Source organism: Tursiops truncatus, chromosome 3 (genome assembly GCF_011762595.2).
Source record: "Tursiops truncatus isolate mTurTru1 chromosome 3, mTurTru1.mat.Y, whole genome shotgun sequence".
Lineage (NCBI taxonomy): Eukaryota > Metazoa > Chordata > Mammalia > Artiodactyla > Delphinidae > Tursiops > Tursiops truncatus.
The window spans coordinates 21,996,162-22,018,274 of NC_047036.1; the positions used below are offsets into that span (position 1 = coordinate 21,996,162).

Genomic DNA, 22,113 nt, shown 5'->3' on the forward strand with positions numbered 1-22,113 from the left:
ATTCATTAGAAGTATCTTCACTAACCTCTGCAGATCAGGCTTTGGGTGCCGAGCTATATTCAGAATCATGTTGAAGACATTTTAAAAAACTTTTCATTAATAATGAGACATATCTATACTGTCTTCTGTTAAAGGATGATCATAAATTAAGTCCAACATAGACCTGAAATCCACAAATCTAGTGAATCATGCAGTAGAAAAACAGCGTTCTTTCTAAGTTTAATACTGAATGAATTAATTTATAAATTCTCTATGCATAGAAGAACAACCATATAGTCAAATAGTTTTAAGGGTTTCTTAACTAATATAATGTTTACGAACTTTCACAAATGGTCCTCAGAATCTGCTCTGAGGGTTTTCTGCTTTGTCAGGCCAGAATTATCTGCTTCTTTTCCCTTGACTGAGGCTTTTAATCTGGTGTATGTGAACGAAATTCAAAGAGACTAAGGTAAGGAGTAGAAAAAAATGCTATATTCTGTAATATAGAAAGTTATATTTTCACTATAACTTGAATTTAACATTTTTTTCTATTACGGATATCAGCATAAACTGTAGTGATAGTAACAGTATGTGTGACTTTTAAACCAATAGAAATCACAGATACTTTATATTGTATTATAGTTAGGATATATTACAAATAATCATTAGACTTGTTCTAGAACAAAGCACATATGACAATAATTAAACACGTTTTGCTTTTATGTATTTTGTTTAATTTGGATAAATGTATTTCCTTTTGTGTTACATGTCTTATTTTTATAAATTCAAATTATTATTCTAAATAGGTCCATAGCTTCATCTTCACTATGAAAGGTGTCCAAGGAACCAAAAAGATTAAAAAGCCCTGCCCTAGGTTTTAACCCGCTACTTTGCCTTGTAATATAGATATAAACTATGAATTACATTTCTTCAAACTGTATAGCAGGATAGGTCTAAAATATTATTGTCCATGCTATATCACCATTTTGCAAAAAGCAGACTCTTCTAACTTCAGAGATATAGAAACTATGTCCAGCCATTAGTATAAAGACGTGAAATAACAGCAAGGATGCTTAAAGAACTTCTATAATGAAACCTTATGAGTTAGAACCCATTTTAACTAAAATAATAGAAAATCATTCCACATTTAGGCAATAAATTGAGAAGGTAAAATACAGGAATTGTGTGCCTTCTATATTTCCTGGGGCAGAAAGATGGCAGACTTTTCAGAATAAAAGAAGCCTTCTAGGATTTCTGCATAGAGAAAAATATTATCCAATTTAGTTGGATAATGTTATAATATCTAAACCTATCTTTTTGGGTGGATTATGTTCCCTCATGTATGCATGCATGTCTTTATGTGTTAGTATGTGTTATCTTAATATTGAAATTAAAAAATCAAATTTGAAATATACATATTTCCATATTGTCCTAAATTAGGAAAGTAGAACTATTTGAGCAAATAAAGCAATATGATATCAGTAGCACTTAGCTAAAAGCGTAAGCCAACATTTAATCTCGATGAGGATACAAAAATATTTTATGGAGGAGTTGAACTTTCTAGCAGCAGGTGGAGATGTGGACTGCTGCTGCTGCTGATGGTAGTAGTGTGTTAAGTTCTAAACCATCCTACGAAAATGTTTTTCTAAATAGTTGGATCATCATAACTGAGACAAATGTTTTCCCCTCACTTTCATCAGTTCCCCACTGAAGTCCTGCAAGAATATCTGGCCAAAGGGATTTTATCCAGATAGCCTGAGAGGATTTGCAGTGAAAAGGAGCCAGCACATATGAGCATTGGGACATAAATTTGGCTAGCTCTCCTGCCCTAAGCATTCATTTTGGATGAATATTTGATGGAAACAAGTTTTGGGGGAATGTGTTACAGTGGAACAACTGTTTAATTGAATTAAATCATTGTCCTGTTAGGGCATGCTCAAAGAAAGCATTTGCACTTGGAAGCATGCTTTATTTAGAAAATATTGCTGGAGTAGGTATGACCACAATGCCATAGTGATATTTTAAGAAATGAGCTTAAAATTTAATTTGGTGTGTTGTGCCTACATTTAACAAATTTTATGAAAAAAAAAAGTTTATCTTACTGTGACAAGTTAAATGCACTGGCCAATTCCATTTATGATATACATAACTTAGTATTTGTTAGGAATATTATTTGTAAAGTAGTCTTTTGTTTTGAGGATAATGCTTAGAAAGGTGGATTCTGAAATAGAATAATCTGGGTTTTAATGCTAGTTAAAACACTTTCTGAATGAGTGACTTTGTGTAAGTTATCTAACCTTTCTGTAGAAGAATAAAAGCATTTACCTTATAGAGTTGATATAAAAATTAAATCAATTATTAAATGAAATGTCCTTAGAAATGGGACGATCTTAGTTAACACTAAACACTATAAATATAAAACATATTTTAAAATATACGTATATATCACTAGCTATTATATCCTTGTTTTCGGTCTCTTTAAAGCTAGAACTATCCACAGTCAAAAACTCAATTGTTTTTCAATTGGAAGAACAATTTTAATAACAAGTTAAAATTTTCAGCCTTTAGCTCTAAAGAAGAGTGCTTTTCAGTGTGCAATCACTGGGTAATGAGGGAGAGAATTCCTTGAGTTGAATGAGCATATCTCAGGGGCATATCTTTCAGGGGCATAGTTTACCAAGTAGTATGACGACACAGAGAAGGATAGCGATGAGAGCTCCTGTGCTCAGGCCAGCAGAGAGGACCAAGGCCTCGGCATTGCAGGACTGCATGTTACCTTGATTATCACAGGCACACACACGAATGGTGAGTGTGCCAGTGCTGCTTTGGATTGGATAATCATTGTCAAAGATTAAAATTGGCAGCAGATACGTGCTCATTTTGTTGCGGCTATACCCATCTTTTCGAGTCATGATTCCTGCTGTATTATCTGAAAAAACAAAAAGTCAGACCAGTTTTAAAATTTTGCCTCTTAAGGTTTCATAATATTTGTCTTCAAAAATGTTCTGTACCTTTATTATCTACAATGGTGAAGTTTGGATTGAGGGGAAATTCTGGCACTGGTTCAAAGAAGAATTTGTGGCCTCGGGGAGGATCATCTTTGTCCATGACACTGACAGTCTGAATCAACTAAAACCAAAGAAAAATTAATTAAAAAGAGCACACAAAGCAACTCATGTTATTACAAGATATTTTAAATCAGTGTTTGAGCTTTAAATATATCACTGAAATTAAATACTGAAATTAAACAAAAAATTCCATTTTCAGAAAATTTTGCCAAGATTTTTTTTGTAGTTCTGTCTAATGTAACTTATTTAACGAAGAATGAAAAATGCCCATCAAGTATCAGTTTGCAGAGCACCTCTATGGATCATTATCTGATTCCTGGCCACTATAGTATCCAAGAAAAGAAAAGAAAAATTTGATCATGCCAGTCTTTTGTCTTTTAACATTGTTAATATATACTACCAGCCCATTTTATTATGAATTGGTTACCAATATGTTGCCTCCACGAGATAATGATTGTTTCAAAGGCAAAGGACATAACAGAGGTGTTTTTTTTAAAAAAACAAAAGTGCTTAGCACAACCACTGCTGGAGATTAAGGAAACTATAAATATAGTTTTGGGAATATGAGCAATATGCCATATAATATGAGAAGGGAGAAGATTTTAAAGCTGTGGGGCACCATAATTACAATCATATTGCATACTTTATTCAAATTGTTTGCTCTTCTTTTTAATGGTATTTGCAAAATTTAGAAGAATATACAAATAAATTCTTCTAAAGTTTTGTAAAATCATTGTTGAATTTGAGAAATTATAGCACCTCTCCGCTGTGCTCCCTGTAGGTCAGAGGTGTACCATAGTGTGAAGATGGAGCAGCAAATGACAGGTTGGGCAGAAAAATTCCATTGAGCATTTTATTGTGGATAAAACACAGAGCTACACATCAGGGTGCCTGTTTTCCAGTCCTGGGTCTGCCGTCTGTGTGATTTATAATTACAGTCATTTAATTACCATTACTTTCAAACTTCTCTTCTACAAAAACAAATAGTGGCACCACTTCCAGGTATAATAGTCTAACATTCTGTGATGAAGAATTATTAGAATTTCACAGTAGTTTAATGTATCCATTGTTTTGGTTATTGTGTATCTTCTATGGCCATACCAACCTGCATACTCACTAGTTAATACTTTTTCCTCTTTGATATTAACTATAATTTTGTTCATTTTATTGACAGAGACACATGTAACCTTATATTTCTTTATACAATACTTCTGAAAGTGCATAATTATTAATATAAACTTGATATGATTTTTCTCCTTACAAGATTGGCACATGACATAGAAAAATTTATATAAGATCTAATATTCTTGCTCAAACTTCTGTTCCAGAATAGCAATAATGTAACAAATATTTAGTAATATTTTAATCATAAACATCATTGATCCTTTCATTGTATGACTCTGAGTTCTTGAAATGATTAGATGAGCCATTGTTTAAACATATTTTAAGAGAGAATATATATCAGTAGCTTGACATCTATATTATGTTTTATTTTTAACGTTGTTAAATTTAACAGGAAAATTGTTTTCCGATTATATGAACAATGACATAGACATGTTAATAGCAGTAGTATATATTAAAAGAATTTTAATTAGTTAATATCAATTATACTTTATCATTATCAAATATTAATTTTGTAATATATAAATAACTCACATGAAACAATAAAAAAGCATGCTAATAGATAAATAAGTAAAGAATATCTACAGGCTATTATCAGTTGACTTTGTGTGCCTTCAAATTATATGTTTAAGACCTAATCCCCAGTACCTGTGTTGTGACTTTATTTGGAATAAGCTCTTTGCAGGTGTAATCAAGTTAAGATGAGGTCATACCGAATTAGGGTGGACCCTAATCCAGTGAATGGAGTTCTCACAAAAAGAGGGAAATCTGGACACAAATAGAGATACAGAAATAATATCATATAACAATGGAGACAGAGATTGGAGTAATTTGGGTCCACAAACCAAGGAACGCTAAGAATCACCAGCAAACACAGAGGCTAGGAAGTGGCAAGGAAGGATCCTCCCCTAAAGCCTTCTGAGAGAGCATGAACCTGCTGACACATTGATTCTGGACTTCTAGCCTCCAGAACCGTGTCAAAGAATACATTTCTGTTGTTTCAAGCTATCTAGTTTGTGTAAATTTGTCATGGTAGCCTTGGGAAACTAACATAGCTATAAAATGTTTAGCCTCAATAATTTTGGAGGAATTCATGTTAAAATTATTAATGAGGGCTTCCCTGGTGGCGCAGTGGTTGAGAGTCTGTCTGCTGATGCAGGGGACACGGGTTCGTGCCCCGGTCCGGGAAGATCCCACATGCCGTGGAGCGGCTGGGCCCGTGAGCCATGGCCGCTGGGCCTGCGCGTCCGGAGCCTGTGCTCCACAACGGGAGAGGCCACAACAGTGAGAAGCCCACGTACCGCCAAAAAAAAAAAAAAAAAATTATTATGAGATTTTACATATTGGTAGATAGTATTTAAAATTTAGTGTTGCCCAATAAATGAGCAATTATACACATTTGGTGGAAGTTATTACTAGGTATATAACATATTCTGAGCACTATTTGGAAGCATTGATGAGTATTTATAGATAAAATTTATTTCTTCTTTGAGGATTTCATCAAAGAAAAATGATTCCAGGTAGTATACAACTATACATGTATTATAATGCTCACTGTAGTGCTGTCTGCTAGAGTAACATTTTGTTGGTAAACCAAATTTCCATTAATAAATGGGTAGTTGAATAAGCTAACTAATGTGTAGCTATGCTCTGAAAAGTAAGCAGCAAATTAAAAATAATCGAACTGAGAATACGCCCGTTACTTGTTACGAAGTGAAAAAAGGAAAACAATTTTTTTTTTTTTTTTTTTTTTTTTTTTTTTTTTTGCGGTACGCGGGCCTCTCACTGCTGTGGCCTCTCCCCTTGCGGAGCACAGGTTCCGGACGCGCAGGCTTAGCGGCCATGGCTCACGGGCCTAGCCGTTCCGTGGCATGTGGGATCTTCCCGGACCGGGGCAAGAACCCTTGTCCCCTGCATTGGCAGGCGGACTCTCAACCACTGCGCCACCAGGGAAGCCCAGGAAAACAATTTTTAATCCAAATAACTGTGTAATGATTCTTTGCTGGTGAAAAGAAAATAAAAACTTCATTTGTATTTCTGTGTATGTAAGTGGAATGTGGTATGTACCTCTTTCTTAGTCTGCTTGAGCTGCCATAACAAAACACCATATACTGAATGGCTTAAATAGCAGAAATTTATTTTCTCACAATTCTGGAGGTTGGAAGACCGAGATCAGTGTATCAGCATAGTGGGCTTCTAGTGAGAGGTCTCTTCCTGGCTTTCAGACAGCTTCCTTCTTGCCACATCTTCACATAGCCTTTCCTTTGATCGTGTGTATGACAATAGAGGGTGATCTCTCTGGTGTCTCTTCTTTAACGGACACTAATACTGTCAGATCAGAGCCCCACTTTATGACCTCATTTAACCTTAATTCCTTCCTTATAGACCCCCATCTTCAGATGATACAGCCACACTGGGGGATAGGGCTTCAACATATGAATTCTGAGGGGGCAGAAATATTCAGTTCATTATAATCTCTACTGGAATAGAAGAAAGACTATATTTCACTTTATTTTCTATATTAAAAGAACATGATAGAATTATATATGATTCTTACCATCTACCTACTTTTTCCTCAAGGAAATATCTAAATAACTCGTTAAAATTTCTTTCAATAACATTTATGTAGTTTGTATTTGTAAAATACAGTATTTGTATTTGTAAAATACTGTAGTAGTGTAAAAAATGAACATATTCTGCATTTTCTTAAAATTACTTTAGAGATACCTGAAATATTACTTTATATGAGGACTTTTTAACTCTTGTACACTCTTTTTTATCTCACTAATATTAAAGTCAAAAAATCAGAAACAAAATATAACTTGTCTCAAACCAAAATGTCCTGATTGAGCAACTCAAAATGTAATCAAGACAATTATTATGATTTCCTTTATATTAACACAATTTTATTTTCATACTTCATGTTTTATTTAATAATGTATGTTCATTCTATTCATTATTATAGCTCAGTATCAGTATGATTATGAATCCAGGTAGGAAATTTTTATATATGTGATATTCATTATGTACCTAGTCTATAAATTAAAGCATATATTATAATTTTTCCTATTATATCATAGATTATAAAATATTTAAAAAATCATCTTTTTAAGATTATTGTGATTTTTTTGGTAAGGAGAGATAAAAAAGTGACAAGGAAGACTGACAATAGTTTGCATGAAAAAAAATGTGCAAGTAAATTAATGTAGTGTCATCTGCCTTTGTGAAGAGAAAAATTTTTTTTAAGTTTATAATAACTTACCTGCCCAGGTTTTGCATTTTCACAGACAAATGTTTCATAGTACATGGCAAGTTCTGGAGCATGGTCATTTATATCCAGAATTCTGATGAAAACAGGAATGCGGCTACTTTGTTTTGAGTTATCTGCAATGAGAACATGTGTAAGATTTCAGTCTCATTTACAGAGTAGTAGTGATATTGCTTGCCCCGTTTGTAACTTAGCAACAGATCATTTCTGGGGTGTTCACTTCTTGATTGGATTGCTGATGGATATCTCAGCTTTCTTACACGGTTCAGATGAAGAGCATGACAGAAAGAGGAGAATATAATTGAGAGTGAATATTATTTGTAAGAGATAATTTTCTTAGACTGATTAATTATTTTTATGAGGTTAGATTATATTTTTATCCTACATGAGATGTAAAAGAAAATCAAGTTTAAAATAAAATGAATATTTGATAATCATTAAAATAATTTAAAAATCCAACACATTCTAAATCATTTCTCTCAGCTCTTGCTGAGAGAATTAATTCAGCAAGAGTGGAAATTCATTCCACTCAAGTAAAAGAGTCTACTTAATGCTATTATTTTACTATTTTGGTGAAAAATAATGTGTTCAGGTGGATGTATTTCCAACTTACTTATCTCTGTGGCTGTAATGGTGATGTTATGCCAAGGGGTTGACTCCCGGTCAAGAGGCTTCAAAGTGAAAATAGAACCATTTTCTGAGTGAATACTGAAAATTCGGTCCATATCCGAATGCCGATCAACAGAGTATCTAGCAGAAAAGAGACTCATAATTCCAGGCATTGTTTTAAAATTATTAATTCATCTACCATTTCTTAAAGTTATAGGCAGTTCACATGATGGTCTGATAAATATGACAAGTAAAATACTGATAATTTTCTTGAATTTTTATTTAATGTAATTGTCATTTAGATAATTTGATGTAGTTGGCTGTTTTCATTATTACTATTCTATGATATGTGTACTTCAGAGTCCTTAGTTATACTCATGAATCCTTGTGGCAGCTTTTAAGTGAGTTTTTAATTGTCACTTGATTAATTTATCCTATCATAGACCTATTGCAGTGCTTGAGACATATTAAAGTCATATTAAAGTTGATATGCATTGGATAAATTGAAATTATGTTGAAAATAACACATAAAAACATATGTCCACAGAGTCCTTATAAGTGAATATGCAGAGGCTGTTGTAAAATACATGGCTCTTGAATGGTTCTCTATTCAAAGATCATTTCAGCTGAATCAAAGGTCTTCCTCCAATCTCTCCCTTTAGCCTTTTCCAAATAAAAACTGAAATGACAAAGAACCACAGATGTACTAGCTACCATTTTTGCATGTTTGAGATTTCTGCTGCTGAGTGTTTAATTGAGCCATGTAGGAATCTAATTGTGTCTCAAACATTAATGTTCATATGAGTCACATGGGGATCTTGGTAAAAACAGATTCTGATTCAGTAAGTCTAGTGTGGGAACTGTTATTCTGCATTTCTAAAAAACTCTTAGGTGAATCCCATGTTGTAAAGTCCATAGATAAGGCTTTGTATAGCAAGGTTAAGACTATGGGATAAACTGGTTAGAATAAGGACAGCCAAAGGAGCAACAATGACAAGAGAACTAACACACTAATCAGCATCTGGTGGCATCCTCATTTTTCTAGGTTTCTATTAAAGACACTTAGCAAATGAACTCCCTTTTAATCTGGTGAATTAGGGAATTAACAACTCCCATTATAAATCCATAATATATCCACTATCAGGCACTGACTTTGACAAAAAATGGACATTTAGGTTTCTAAACATTGTGAAACATTGGCAATTTTTAAAATATTGGATAAAAGTACATTTATCTAAATTCGATGATTTCTTTGGGTTATTTTAATAAAGAACATGTGACTTAGTCCATTATTATAAGGACTGTGCTTAACTTAAGGGATCCGTTAGTAAACTCAGATTTCAAAAATTTTAACAACTTAATATAGTATATGGTGGTGCTTACCTAATTTACTTTCTGCTAAATTTTGTAAAATTATTGTTTCAAACTCAAAAATACTGCTTCAAAGTGAGTATTTGGGCATGTGGAAAATATACATATTACATGTATATATATTAGATTTCATCTCAAAGATAAAATAGCTAAAATCTTAGCATAGTTGGTCTCAGATTTCTTCCCGTACCTCACTCCCAAAATAAGAAACCAGGACATTCACCTTGTTATCCTTTGGAAGTGTTGTGCAGTGTACAATAGAGCTACATGGAAATGGTAGTATTCCCTTATTTTTGCAATAATTATGATTGTAATTTTTCTACATGGTTGCTATAAAAAGAATTTGGGGATTTAGAAAAAAAAAACTCATGTGACATATGGTCGCTGCCCAAGATTAACTATCCTTCTGGGGTGGGAAATCCTAAGTAAATAGAGAAAAATTTTAAACCTAAATATAAAAATAATTATATAAAAATGCACAGTAGTGTATATGTTTCCTAGAAGCAAAAGTTATGTTGAGTTTTAACTAAGCATTCATTGTCAGACAAGGATCTGAGAAAGTTCTTATTTTTTAAAATACTCATTGATGCACTAAGATCAAGAATAAAAGTCATATGAAATTTTCTTTTTAATTTTTATTGCTTAAATAGTGCTAAGACAAAAGATAATAGAGTGTTTCCTATGTCTAGGTTTCAATCCTCCTACAATTTAGTTCCTAATGTGGCCTGAGAAACATTGGAACATTTAAACATTAAACATTGGAACATTTAAAAAATGGGTTTTTTTTCCTGAAGTACTTACACCAAATTCTGCTTATGAATACAAACAATCCTAAAGGGAACACAAAGAAAGCAAATAAAAGAGCATAACCACATAACCACATCTATGTGTTGAATGAATCTCAATTCATAATATTCACCTGTATATATTTATCTCCATTATTGGAAAGGTCAGTAGTTAACCATTATCTGCTTATCGCTGAATAGATCTTGGATTCCTTCCTATCACTTGCATCAAAGATCAGAAGTAAATTAAAAATCACTTTTTACCCATTGCTACATGCCCTAGAGATTAGCATGGAGATTTCTATGATTGAGGAATAGTTAACAATTCTAACATTATACAAATCTAGCTTTGACTCACTTTGAGCTTATGTGGGATCAAAATAGGTCTGTGTTTCTGGCTGCCCTACTCTTAGGTTCAACCTTGAAAAGCACTGTTTTCAAGTTAATAATTCATGAAGGAGAGTCACTTTGATGATTTTTAAATAGTTCACTTTAACATTAACACTGCAAACTTCCAGATCTGTATTTATAAATCTGCCCCACTGCAAATGATGTCTTGCAGTTTTTCAAAGCCCAGAGATAATTTTCATTTATTTATCAGCCAGTGCTCTATTTTCAACACAGAATAGGATGTTCTGGTTTACCTATTAATAATAAGTACACTGGATTACAACAAATGACCAAAAAGCGCCTGTTAAACACATAACGTGAGACAAAACTGTCTCTATATCCCAGCAGATGGCTTATTAAAACAATACTTTATTGATCTCATTATATTGAATTTATAGCAATAAGTTTTAAAAAAAGATTATTGGCATAATTTTTTGAATGAATATGTTTTGCAGAAACAGGAGCCAATTACATAGGCAGCAAAAATAACAAGGTAAAAAGATCAGAAGTGAGCTGACACTGTGGAAGCTGAACTCTGGTTCTAGTTTGTTTGTTTGTTTTTTAAGCTCTACAATTAAGAATTAAACACATAGCAGATCCCTATATTTTCATCTACTACAAAAAAAATGTAAATTAAATTATACCAGAACAAATCAGTAATATGTAGGAATACATCAAAGATGGTATTCCTTTTCCTTTCCTGAATTCCACGTACATTTTCCACTAAGTCAATATAATTAGGCTATGAGTTTGCTCATTCCTTTCCAGCTACTGCTTTCCAGAAATGTGTTTTCTAGCTACAAACTATGAAACCTTCCTTGAGAATGGCTATACTGCTTCAACAAATAGTTCAAACCTTTATTTTTTTCCAAATATTATTGACATGATTTTAAAATTACTATTATTTTACTCTAATAAAATCAAGCAAATATTAAAGAAGTACTGGTATATATGAAGGCACTTATTCCAGTTTATGGTGGAATCATGTACATTTTATGGTGACATAACTAAATTTCTCACCAGCAAGTTTGTTTTGTATTTACTTCTCTATTTGACTGCGGTAGAACTGATTTCTTCTAAAATTCGTTGAACCTTTAAATATATTGAGCATAAAAGTGGTGTGAAATGAGACAACATGTTCTTTCAGAACCTGTAAAGCTATAATCAACCCTATAACTTAGGAAATCCATGATTACTAATGAGGTGAAGTGGAGCTGACAACAGCTGCTAATTGTAACCATAATCTTATGTTGCAAGTGGCAGATGTATTTCAGAAAATATGTTTGTTGAACAGATTTACTGGTGGGTGAGAATTACTTCCCAAACTTTCCCTGGAAAATGTTCCATGATGTTTATCATAGCCTATTTCTGCTCTGGGGATCAGTCATCCTTCTAAATGCTATCAGAGCAAATGAAAGAGTTAAATATTATAATGTTGTCTCCTTGTTGAATTATTGCTGTTTTTTCACACTATAATTGAATATCTAAAGCTTTTTTTTTGCATACATTTTTATGCTAACAGGAATCAGTCTAATGTTATATTTTCAGGCATGGCCTTATATTTTGTCAGACTTGACAGTATAATTTTAGGAACATAATTTCAGATTCATTTGTTCTCCAAATATTTTTCTTCCCTTTGTCATAATTCTTGAGATTTTACAGGTAAAACTACTGCTCATTGTTTTTTCAAGACTTGAGTACCCTATAAAAAGTAAATATTTTTGGAAGAGCTATGGACTTAAAAAGGTATTAGCCACTTTTATATACCATAAAACAAGGTTGCAAGTTTTACTATCAGTCTCTGATCAAGAAATTTTTCTCCTAAAATTGTATCATGAGGAAATTATCAGATATATATCTCCAGACAATCTAAATTTTCATCAGTGATGCATTACTTACATGATAGTATGTTATCTATACAATAGAAGTTTATCAAGAACTGTAATGACATTAGCAAATATTCACAATTAGTAAAATACATAAACCCATATATATTATATAAGCTCTACTTAATTAAAAAAATAGGAGATTGAGAAACTGTTTAAAAGATGAAGTACTTGATGGAAGTACAATAAATAGCACTGGAGTATCTACTGAGGGGAAAGTTATAGATGTCTTATTTGCTACAAAATTACCTATGCAATCCATTTTTTCTAAAATGAATGGCTACAATTATATTATCAAAAACATGTTCAAAATGATATTTTGAATGTCCTCTTCAAATATAAAATGACAGGGGCTGGATTTACCACACACATACACAAACACACACACACACACACACACCCTGCCAAAACCCACTAAAATCCAAATAAAAAATATATATGAAACAATTATTTTTGAAGCATTGGATACCAGGAGACAGAGAGGGTAATTCCTGAGAAAGGAGGAAGAAATGAGGTGATCCTCAAAACTGGCTGCTGCCTGGGAGGGTTTCTAAACAATAATGTAGGAAGTGGGAGCCCAGATGGAGCCTGTCAATCCCTTGAATTCAGGAGATAATGCTGAGAGTCCAGGGAGACCAAGGTGGGTAGAATTTGCTGGGCAGAGGACTTCATTGGATAGAGCTTCACAGAGAGAGAGCCACAGAAATATTAAGAGGATCCTGCTCAACTCTTCAGCTGAGTGCTAATCAGAGCATGCATGAGAGCAGATAAAATGAAGCCATAGATGTAACCAATTATAAGGGCCAGTTGGAGCACAATTGAACTGGCATGTGTCTGGAAATAATTCCCATCAGCCAAAGTAGAAAACTCATAACTCATGGGGCTTTGGTAGAATTTCAGAACTGTCTTACTTGATTTATGGGGCAAAATTAGATCTAGACAAAGGGCTGCTAAAGCAAGGGCCAAAAAGTTTAAGCTGTTTCAAGTAACTTAGCCACACATCTGAACACAGATCAATAGTATTTATAGAAATGAAAAGCTATCACACAGTTAACACAGCATAAACACAATACTTGTCAGGCAATCAAAAATCACAGGTAAGCAAAAATGGGAAATGTGACTGCAAAGAAAAATCTGTCAATTGAAACTAACCCAGAAATGACACGGTTGACAGAATTAGCTGACAGTGGTATTTAAAAAGTTATTTAAAATGCATTCTCTATATTTAACTAGAGGAAAGGTTAAGGAAATAATATAGGTAGATAAATAGATAGATATAGATATATATCTTCCATAGAACTTCTAGAGGAGAAACTACAGTCTGTGAGTTGAAAATTATACTCTGATGGAATTAAAGCAGGTTAGATATTGCAGGAAAAAAAAATAGTAAACTTGAAGATGAATGGGAAATATTTTAAATGATTAAGGTGGGGGGATTTAAAAATTAGAGCACCAGTGAGCTGTGTTGCACTTTCAAGACACCTAACATAATTAAATGATCTAAAAGAGAGGAGGGTAGGGTAAAATTATTGAAGAAAGAGTGGTTGAAAAGTTTTCCAAGTTTGAGAAAACTCATAAACTCACAGATCCAAGAAGCTTAATAAACTTCAAGTACAAAATATATGAAGCATATTATAGAAAATCACATCGTAATCAAATTGCTTAAAACCAGTGACAAAATTTAAATGCATCCTAAGGAACAACTAAGTTACAAAGAGAAAAAATAAACATAAAGGCAGTGAAAAATCTTTACTATAGAGCTAGGAAAAAAAAAAAAAAAAACTACCCTCAATCTAAAATTCTATACCCAGCAAAAAAAAAAAAAAAAAAAAAGAAATGAAAGAGTGATAACATAAAAAAGGAAATAAAAAGGAATGCAAAATAAAATACAGTATTAATCCAAAGAAAGCAGAAAATAAGAAAGATGAAACAAAGATTGAGCAATAAGAAAACAAATAGCAAGATGATAAATTAAACCTAATAGTATCAATAGTTACATTAAATATACATGGTCTAAACATCACAATTAAAAGGAACAGAATGTTACATTGTGCAATAAAGCAAAACACAACTATATGATTCTATAAGGAACATATTTTAAATACAAAAGCAGAAATTGACTAATAGCATCATACTTAATAATGAAAAACTAATTTCTTCATAAGACAAGGAGGAAGGAAAGGACTTCTCTTCTTATCACTTCTATTTAGCATTGTCCTGGACGTTCTTGCCAGTGCAATAAAGCAACAAAAAAATATAAAATATGTTCTTGATATATAGACATAAAACCACAAAACATGGCTGAAAAAACCCTCCATGAGTGGAGAAATGCACATTGTATATGGATTAATATATTCAATATCATTAAGTTATTATCAATTCTGCCTACATTGATCAATGGACTCAACACAATCCCAATGAAAATTTCAGGAGACTCTTTTATAGCACTTGATATATGAAAATGTAAAGGGCCTAGAATTACCAAGCAACTTCAGGTAGAAAAAAAAAAAGTTAAATGACGAATACTACCTAATTTACAGACTTTTTTTGTAAAGCTATACAACAGTGTGCCATTTTTGTAAACATAGATAAATATATAATTGGAATAGAAGAGACAGTCCAGAGTTAGTTTCATACTTATATAAACAATTGAGTTTTGACAAATGTACAAAGTTTATTCAGTGAAAAGTATAGTCTTTTCAACCAATGGTGCAGGAAACATATAGGAAACTAACCATATACAAAAAAGAAAAAAAAACTTTGATCCATAACTCACACCATATAAAAATTAACTTAAAATGAATCATAGATATAAATATGACTAAAAGCAATAAATCTCCTACATGAAAAAAAACAATGAGAATTTTGAGATTAGGCAGATGCTTCCTATATAAGACACTAAAAGCTTCATCCATAAATTTAAAAGTTAATAAACTGGATTTTATTAAAATTGAGAATTTTTGCTTTTTGAAAGTCACTTTAAGGAAATGGATATACAATCCACTGACTTGGGGAGAATATATTTGCAAATCATATATCTGATAAAGGACTTGTATCCAGTGTGTGTGTGTTTGTGTGTGTTTGTGTGTGTGTGTGTGTGTGTGTGTGTGTGTGTCTTCAAATCAATAACAAAGACATAACCCAGTAAAATTTAGGCAAATTTTGAATAGACACTTCATCAAAAAACATATATTGGTGACATATAAACATATGAAAAAAATGCTCAACATCATTAGCCATAAAGGTAATGGAGATATTATTATACATCTATTAGAATGGCTAAAATTAAAATAGTTGACAGTACCAAGGGTTGGTGAGGATGTAGAGAAATTGGAACCATCACACATGCTGATAGGAATTTAAAATTGTATAACCATTTTAAAAGTTAGACATATAACCACCACATGTTCCAATCATAACCCTCCTAGATATTTACTCTAGAAAAGTGAATGCATGTAACTATACAAATACTGATACACAAATATTTGTATGTGTACTTACATACAAATGTGTGTAAATGTATTATAATATCCAAGTATTTGAAACAACTCAAAATATCAATGAATAAGTACAGATAAGCAATGAACAGATAAGCAAATTGTGGTATTTCCACACTTTGGAATACTATTCAGCAATTAGAAAATTAAACTATTAATGTACACAACAATACGGAAAATCTCAAGATAGTTATGCTAAATGAAAGAAATTGGACAGAAGAGAATAAATACTGTATGATTTCATTTGTATAAAGTCAAGAAAATCCAATCAAATTTAATCTATATTGCCATAAAGTAGTTCATTGTTTGCCTGGGAACAGGGTTTGGTTCCAGGATGTTTGGGAGGGAAGTATTACAAAGGGGAATTAGGAAACTTTGGGGGACGATTTTGGGGATATTTTAATAGGTGTACTAACATGCTTCACCCACCAGTGGGCTGGCACTTGCCCTGGGACCAGCCTCATCAGCCAGTGGGCAGGCACAAGCCCCAGGACCCCCTGGGCCCCATCCCTACCCCACAGAAGGCTGGCACCAACTCTGGGGCCCCTGGTCCCTGAAACCAGAGACTCCAAGACCCAGCTCTGCCACTAGTGCCCAGAACTAGCCACAGTACCCAACATCACCCACTTGTGGGCAGACACCAGTCCAGGGATCCCCTGGGACCTCGCCCTGTCCAACAACAGGCTGACATGAAATTCAGGATCCCTGGCCCCACAATCACCCCAGTCACCAACTCTGCCCACCTGTGGGCCAGTAATAGCCCCAGGATATCTGGGGCCCCAGAGCCAGCTACCATGTCACCCTGCCCCTTGAGACCCAGCAGCCTGCAGCCTCCACACAAGGCAGAGCCTGGTAACCAACTAGACCTGGGGCCAGCCACTCCTACCAGACCATCTGCAATACTCAATCTGCCTCAACAGAAGAACCATGCAGGCCACATGAGGGCACCCCTAGAGGATATAGCTCTGGTGACTAGAGGGGAGTGCACTGCTGGAGCACATGGGACATCTACTACAAAAGGTCACTTCCAGGGTCAGGAAATGTAACCAACCTACCAAATACATAGAAATAAAAACAGCAGATTAGGCAAAATGAGGTGACAGAGCAATATGTTCCAAATGAAGGAACAAGATAATACCCCACAGGGAGTAAGTGAAGTGGAGAGAAGCAATCAACACAATAAAGAGTTCAAGGTAATGATCATAAAAATGTTCAAAGAACTTGGGAGAAGATTGGATGAACAAAGTGACAAGTTAGAAGATTTTAACAAAGAGTTAAGAAAATATAAAGAAGAACCAAAATACATGAGGAATACAATAACTGAAATAAAAAATAGACCAGAATGAATCAACAGATTAGATGATAGATAGAAGAACAGATCAGCAAGCTGGAAGAAGACAGAGTAGTGGAAATCACTGAAGCTGAACAACAAAAAGAAAAAAAATAATAAAAATAAAGGAGGACAAATTAAGAGACCTCTAGTACAACATTAAGCATACTAAGATTCACATTTTGGGGTCCAGAAGGAGAAGAGAGAGAAAGGGGCAGAGAACATATTTGAAGACATTATAGCAGAAAACTTCCCTAACCTGAGAAAGGGAACAGGCATTCAGGCCAAGAAGCAGAGTCCAAAACAGGATCAACCCAAAGAGGACCACACCAAGATATATTATAACTAAATTACAAAAATTAAAGATAAAGAGAGAATATTAAAAGCAGCAAGGAAAAAGCCACAAATTATGTACAAGGGAATTCCCATAAGGCTATCAGTCAGCTTTTCAGCAGTTACTATACAGGCCAGAAGGGGGTGACACAGTATATTTAAAGTGATGAAAAGGGAAAAACCTACAAGCAATAATACTCTCCCGGGTAAGGTTTCATTCAGATTTGATGGAGATATCAAAAGTTTTACAGACAAGCCAAAACTAAAGAGTTCAGCACCACCAAACCAAATTTAAAGAAAAAGGATTTCTCTGAGTAGGAAAGAAAAGCAGGACTAGAAATAGAAAATTACAAAAGGAAAAATCTCTTTTGTAAAGATAAGTATACAGTAAAGGTGGTAAATCAACGATGTATGAAGCTAGTAGGAAGGTTAAAAGACCAAAGTGGCAAAATCATCTATATATATATAATAAATAACTAAGGGATACACAAAACAAAAAGGTGTAAAATATGATGTCAAAACAGTAAATGTGGAGTGGGGCTGGGGAGTAAAAAATGCAGGGTTGTTAAAGTTTGAGTTTAAGAGATCTGAAACTTAAAATAATCATATATATATGGATGGCTATATATAAACCTCATGGTAACAACCTCACGGTAACTCTCAACAAACAAAAGTTCAGGACCAGATGTCTTCACAGATTAATTCTACCAAACATTTATAGAAGAGTTATTACCTATCCTTCTCAAATTATTCCAAAAATTTAAAGAAGAATGAATAATTGCGAACTCATACCAAGAGGCCAGCATCATCCTGATACCACTCAAGCATCTATAGCAGATACATACATGCAAATGAGAAAGGAATCCAAGCAAAACACTAAAGGCAGCCATCAAATCAAAAGGGACAAGAGAAAACGAAGAAGAAAGGAACAAAAAAGAACTATAAAACCACCCCTAAACAATTAACAAAATGGCAGTAGGTACTTACCTGCAATTACTTTAAATGTAAATGGACTAAGTGAAAAAAACATAATGACCCAAAACCTTTGGGATACAGCAAAAACAGGTCTAAGAGGAGGTTTATAGCAAGAAAAGCCTATCTCAGGAAACAAGAAAAACCTCAAAGAAACAACCTAACTTTACATCTAAAGGAACTAGGAAAAGAAGAAAAAATAAAATCCAAAGTTAGTAGAAGGAAAGCAGTTATAAAGATAAGAGCAGAAATAAATGAAATAGAGACCAAAAAAAAAAAAAAAACACAATAGGAAAGATCAATAAAACTAGGAGCTGGTTCTTGGTAAAGATAAACAAAATTGATAAACTTTTAGCCAGACTCTTTAAGAAGAAAGAGAGAGGGCCCAAATTAACAAAATCAGAAATGAAAAAGGAGAAGTTACAACCTACATCACAGAAATACAAAGGATCATAAGAGATTATTATGAACAATTATACACCGAGAAAATGGACAACCTAGAAGAAATGGACAAATTCTTAGAAATGTGCAACCTCCCAAGATTGAACCAGGAAGAAATAGAAAATTATTATTTTATTACCAGTAATAAAATTGAATCAGTAATTAAAAAAAAAATCCCAACAAACAAAAATCCAGGACCAGATATTTTCTCAGATGAATGTTACCAAACATTTATAGAAGAGTTAACACCAATCTCTCAAACTATATTCCAAAAAATTAAAAAGGATAAGAGGTCAGCATCATCCTGATACCAAAACCAGATGAAGATAACACAAAAAAATTACAAGCCTATACCACTGATGAACAAAGATGCAAGAATCCATAACAAAATGTTAGCAAAATGAATTCAACAATACATTAAAAGGTTCATACCCCATGATCAAATGGGGTTTATCCCAGGGAAGAAAGGATGGTTCAGTATTTGCAAATCAATGTGATATACCACATTAACAAATTGAAGAATAAAAATCATATGATCTTTCAATAGATGCAGAAAAAACTTTTGACAAAATTCAACATTCATTTATATAAGAAAAAAACTCTCCACAAAGTGGGTGTAGATGGACTATACCTCAACATAAAGAAGGCCATATATTACAAGCCCACAGCTAAAATCATACTCAGTGTTGAAAAGCTGAAAGAGTTTCTCTAAAATCAGTAACAAGACCTGGATACACACTTTCACCACTTTTATTCAACATAGTTTTGGAAGTCCTAGCCACAGCAGTCAGACAAGAAAAAGAAATAAAAGTCATCCAGATGAGAAAGGAAGAATAAAAACTGTCACTGTTTGCAGATGACATGATACTACACTTAGAAAATCCTAAAGATGCCACCAAAAAAATACTAGAACTCATTAATAATTTGGTAAAGTTGGAAGATACAAAATTATTGATAATATACAGAAATCTGTTGTATTTCTAGACACTAAAAATGAACTATCAGAAAGAGAAATTAAGAAGACAATACCATTTACAATCACATCAAAAAGAATAAAATACATAGGAATAAATCTAAAGAGGTTAAGGACCTGTACTTGCTAAACTATGCAACACTGATGAAAGAAATTGAAGAATACACAAACAGATGGAAAGATATACCATGTTCATGGATTATAAGAATCAGTTCTGTGTATAATGTATATAAAATATCCATATTCCCTAAGGCAACCTACAGAATCAATACAATCTCTATCAAAATACCAAAGTGATTTCTCACAGAGCTAGAAGAAATATTCTAAAATTTGTATGAAACATGAAAGACCCTGAATAGCCAAAACAATCTTGAGAAAGAAGAACAAAGCTGGAGGTATCATGAGCTCTGATTTCAAACTATACTACAAAGCTACAGCAATCAAAACAGTATGGTACTCGTACAAAAACAGGCACATAAATCATTGAAACAGAATAGAGAGCCCAGAAGTGAACCTGCACTTACATGGGCAATCTACCACAAAGGAGGCAAAAATATACAATGGAGAAAAGATAGTCTCTTCAATGAGTGGTTGTGGGAAAACTGGACGGATACATGTAGAAGAATCAAACTGGACTACTTTTACACACCATGCATAAAAATAAATTCAAAATGGATTAAAGACTTAAATGTAAGAACTGCAACCATAAAAGTTCTAAAAGAAAACATGGGCAATAAGCTCTTTGACATTGGTCTTAGTAATACTTTTTGGATATATCTACTCAAGCAAGGGAAACAAAAGCAAAAATAAATAAATGGGACTTAATCAAACTAAAAAGTTTTTGACCAGTGAAAGAAACAATCAACAAAATGAAATGGCTGCCTACTGAATGGAAGAAGATATCTGCAAATGATAGATCCAATAAGTGGTTAATAGCCAAAATATACAAAAACCAAACAACCTGTTTAAAAGATGGGCAGAGGTTCTAAATAGACGTGTTTTCAAAGCCATGTAGATGGTGAACAGGCACATGAAAAGATGCTCAACATCACTCATCATCAGGGAAATGCAAATCAAAACCACAGTGAGATATCACCTCACAACTGTCATAATGCTATTATCAAAAAACAACAAACAACAAAGGTTGACAGGATGTGTACAAAAGGGAACTCTCATGCACTGTTGGTGGGAATATAAATTGGTGCAGCCAATATGGGAAACAGTGTGGAGATTCATCAAAACTATTAAAACCAAACTACCATATGATCCAGCAATTCCACCTGGATATTTATCCAAAGAAAAAGAAAACACTCATTAGAAAAGATATATGCACCCCTACATTTATTGCAGCATTATTTACAATATCCAAGATATGGAAGCAACCTAAGTTCCCAGTGGTAAATGAATGGATAAAGAAGATGTGGTATATATGCATATATACACAATGGAATATTACTTAGCCATCAAAAGAATGAAATTATGCCATTTGTGACAGCATGGATGGATCTAGAGTAAATAAAATAAGTCAGACAGAGAAAGACACATACTGTATGATTTTGCTTGTATGTGAAATGTAAAAAGCAAAACAAATGATCAAACATAACAAAACAGAAACAGTTATAGATACAGAGAACAGATAATTTCCAGAGGGGAAGGTATAGGGGAGGAAAGAAGTAGGTGAGGGAGATTAAGAGGTACAAACTTCTACTTGGCAAATAAATGAGCCATAGGTATGAAATGTATAGTGTGGGGAATATAGTTAATAACTATGTAATAGCTTTGTAAGGTGGCAGATGGTAGCTACACTTATCATGGTGATCATTTTGAAATGTATAGACATTTTGAATTACTATGTTGCTCAACAGGAAAAAACATAGTGTTGTAAGAAAATTATACTTCAAAAACAAACTCATAAAGATCATATTTGTGGTTACCAGAGGTGGGGCTAGGTGGAGGGAGAATTGGATGAAGGCAGCCAAAAGGTACAAATTTTCAGTTATATGTAAGTACTAGTGATATTGATATAATACACAACACGATAAATATAATTAACACTGCTGTATGTTATATATAGGTGTTGTTAAAGAGT

At 33.3% G+C, this 22,113-nt stretch overlaps 1 protein-coding gene across 5 annotated transcripts in view; it reads right to left on the reverse strand.

Moving 5' to 3' along the window:
- CDH9 (cadherin 9) overlaps positions 1–22,113 on the reverse strand; it is a 79,041-nt gene that overhangs the window by 1,885 nt on the left and 55,043 nt on the right. For 3 of the 5 annotated variants that reach the window (XM_033855122.2, XM_073801908.1, XM_019951036.3), the window contains 4 exons: positions 8,051–8,187; positions 7,432–7,553; positions 2,991–3,108; positions 2,657–2,908 (listed from right to left, as the gene is read on the reverse strand). In XM_033855122.2, the coding sequence (XP_033711013.2) occupies positions 2,657–2,908; positions 2,991–3,108; positions 7,432–7,553; positions 8,051–8,187 (629 nt within the window). Of the gene's footprint in view, positions 1–2,656; positions 2,909–2,990; positions 3,109–5,698; positions 5,720–7,002; positions 7,024–7,431; positions 7,554–8,050; positions 8,188–22,113 lie in introns of all 5 variants that reach the window. The other 2 variants (XM_073801910.1, XM_073801909.1) reach the window with 2 other exon arrangements.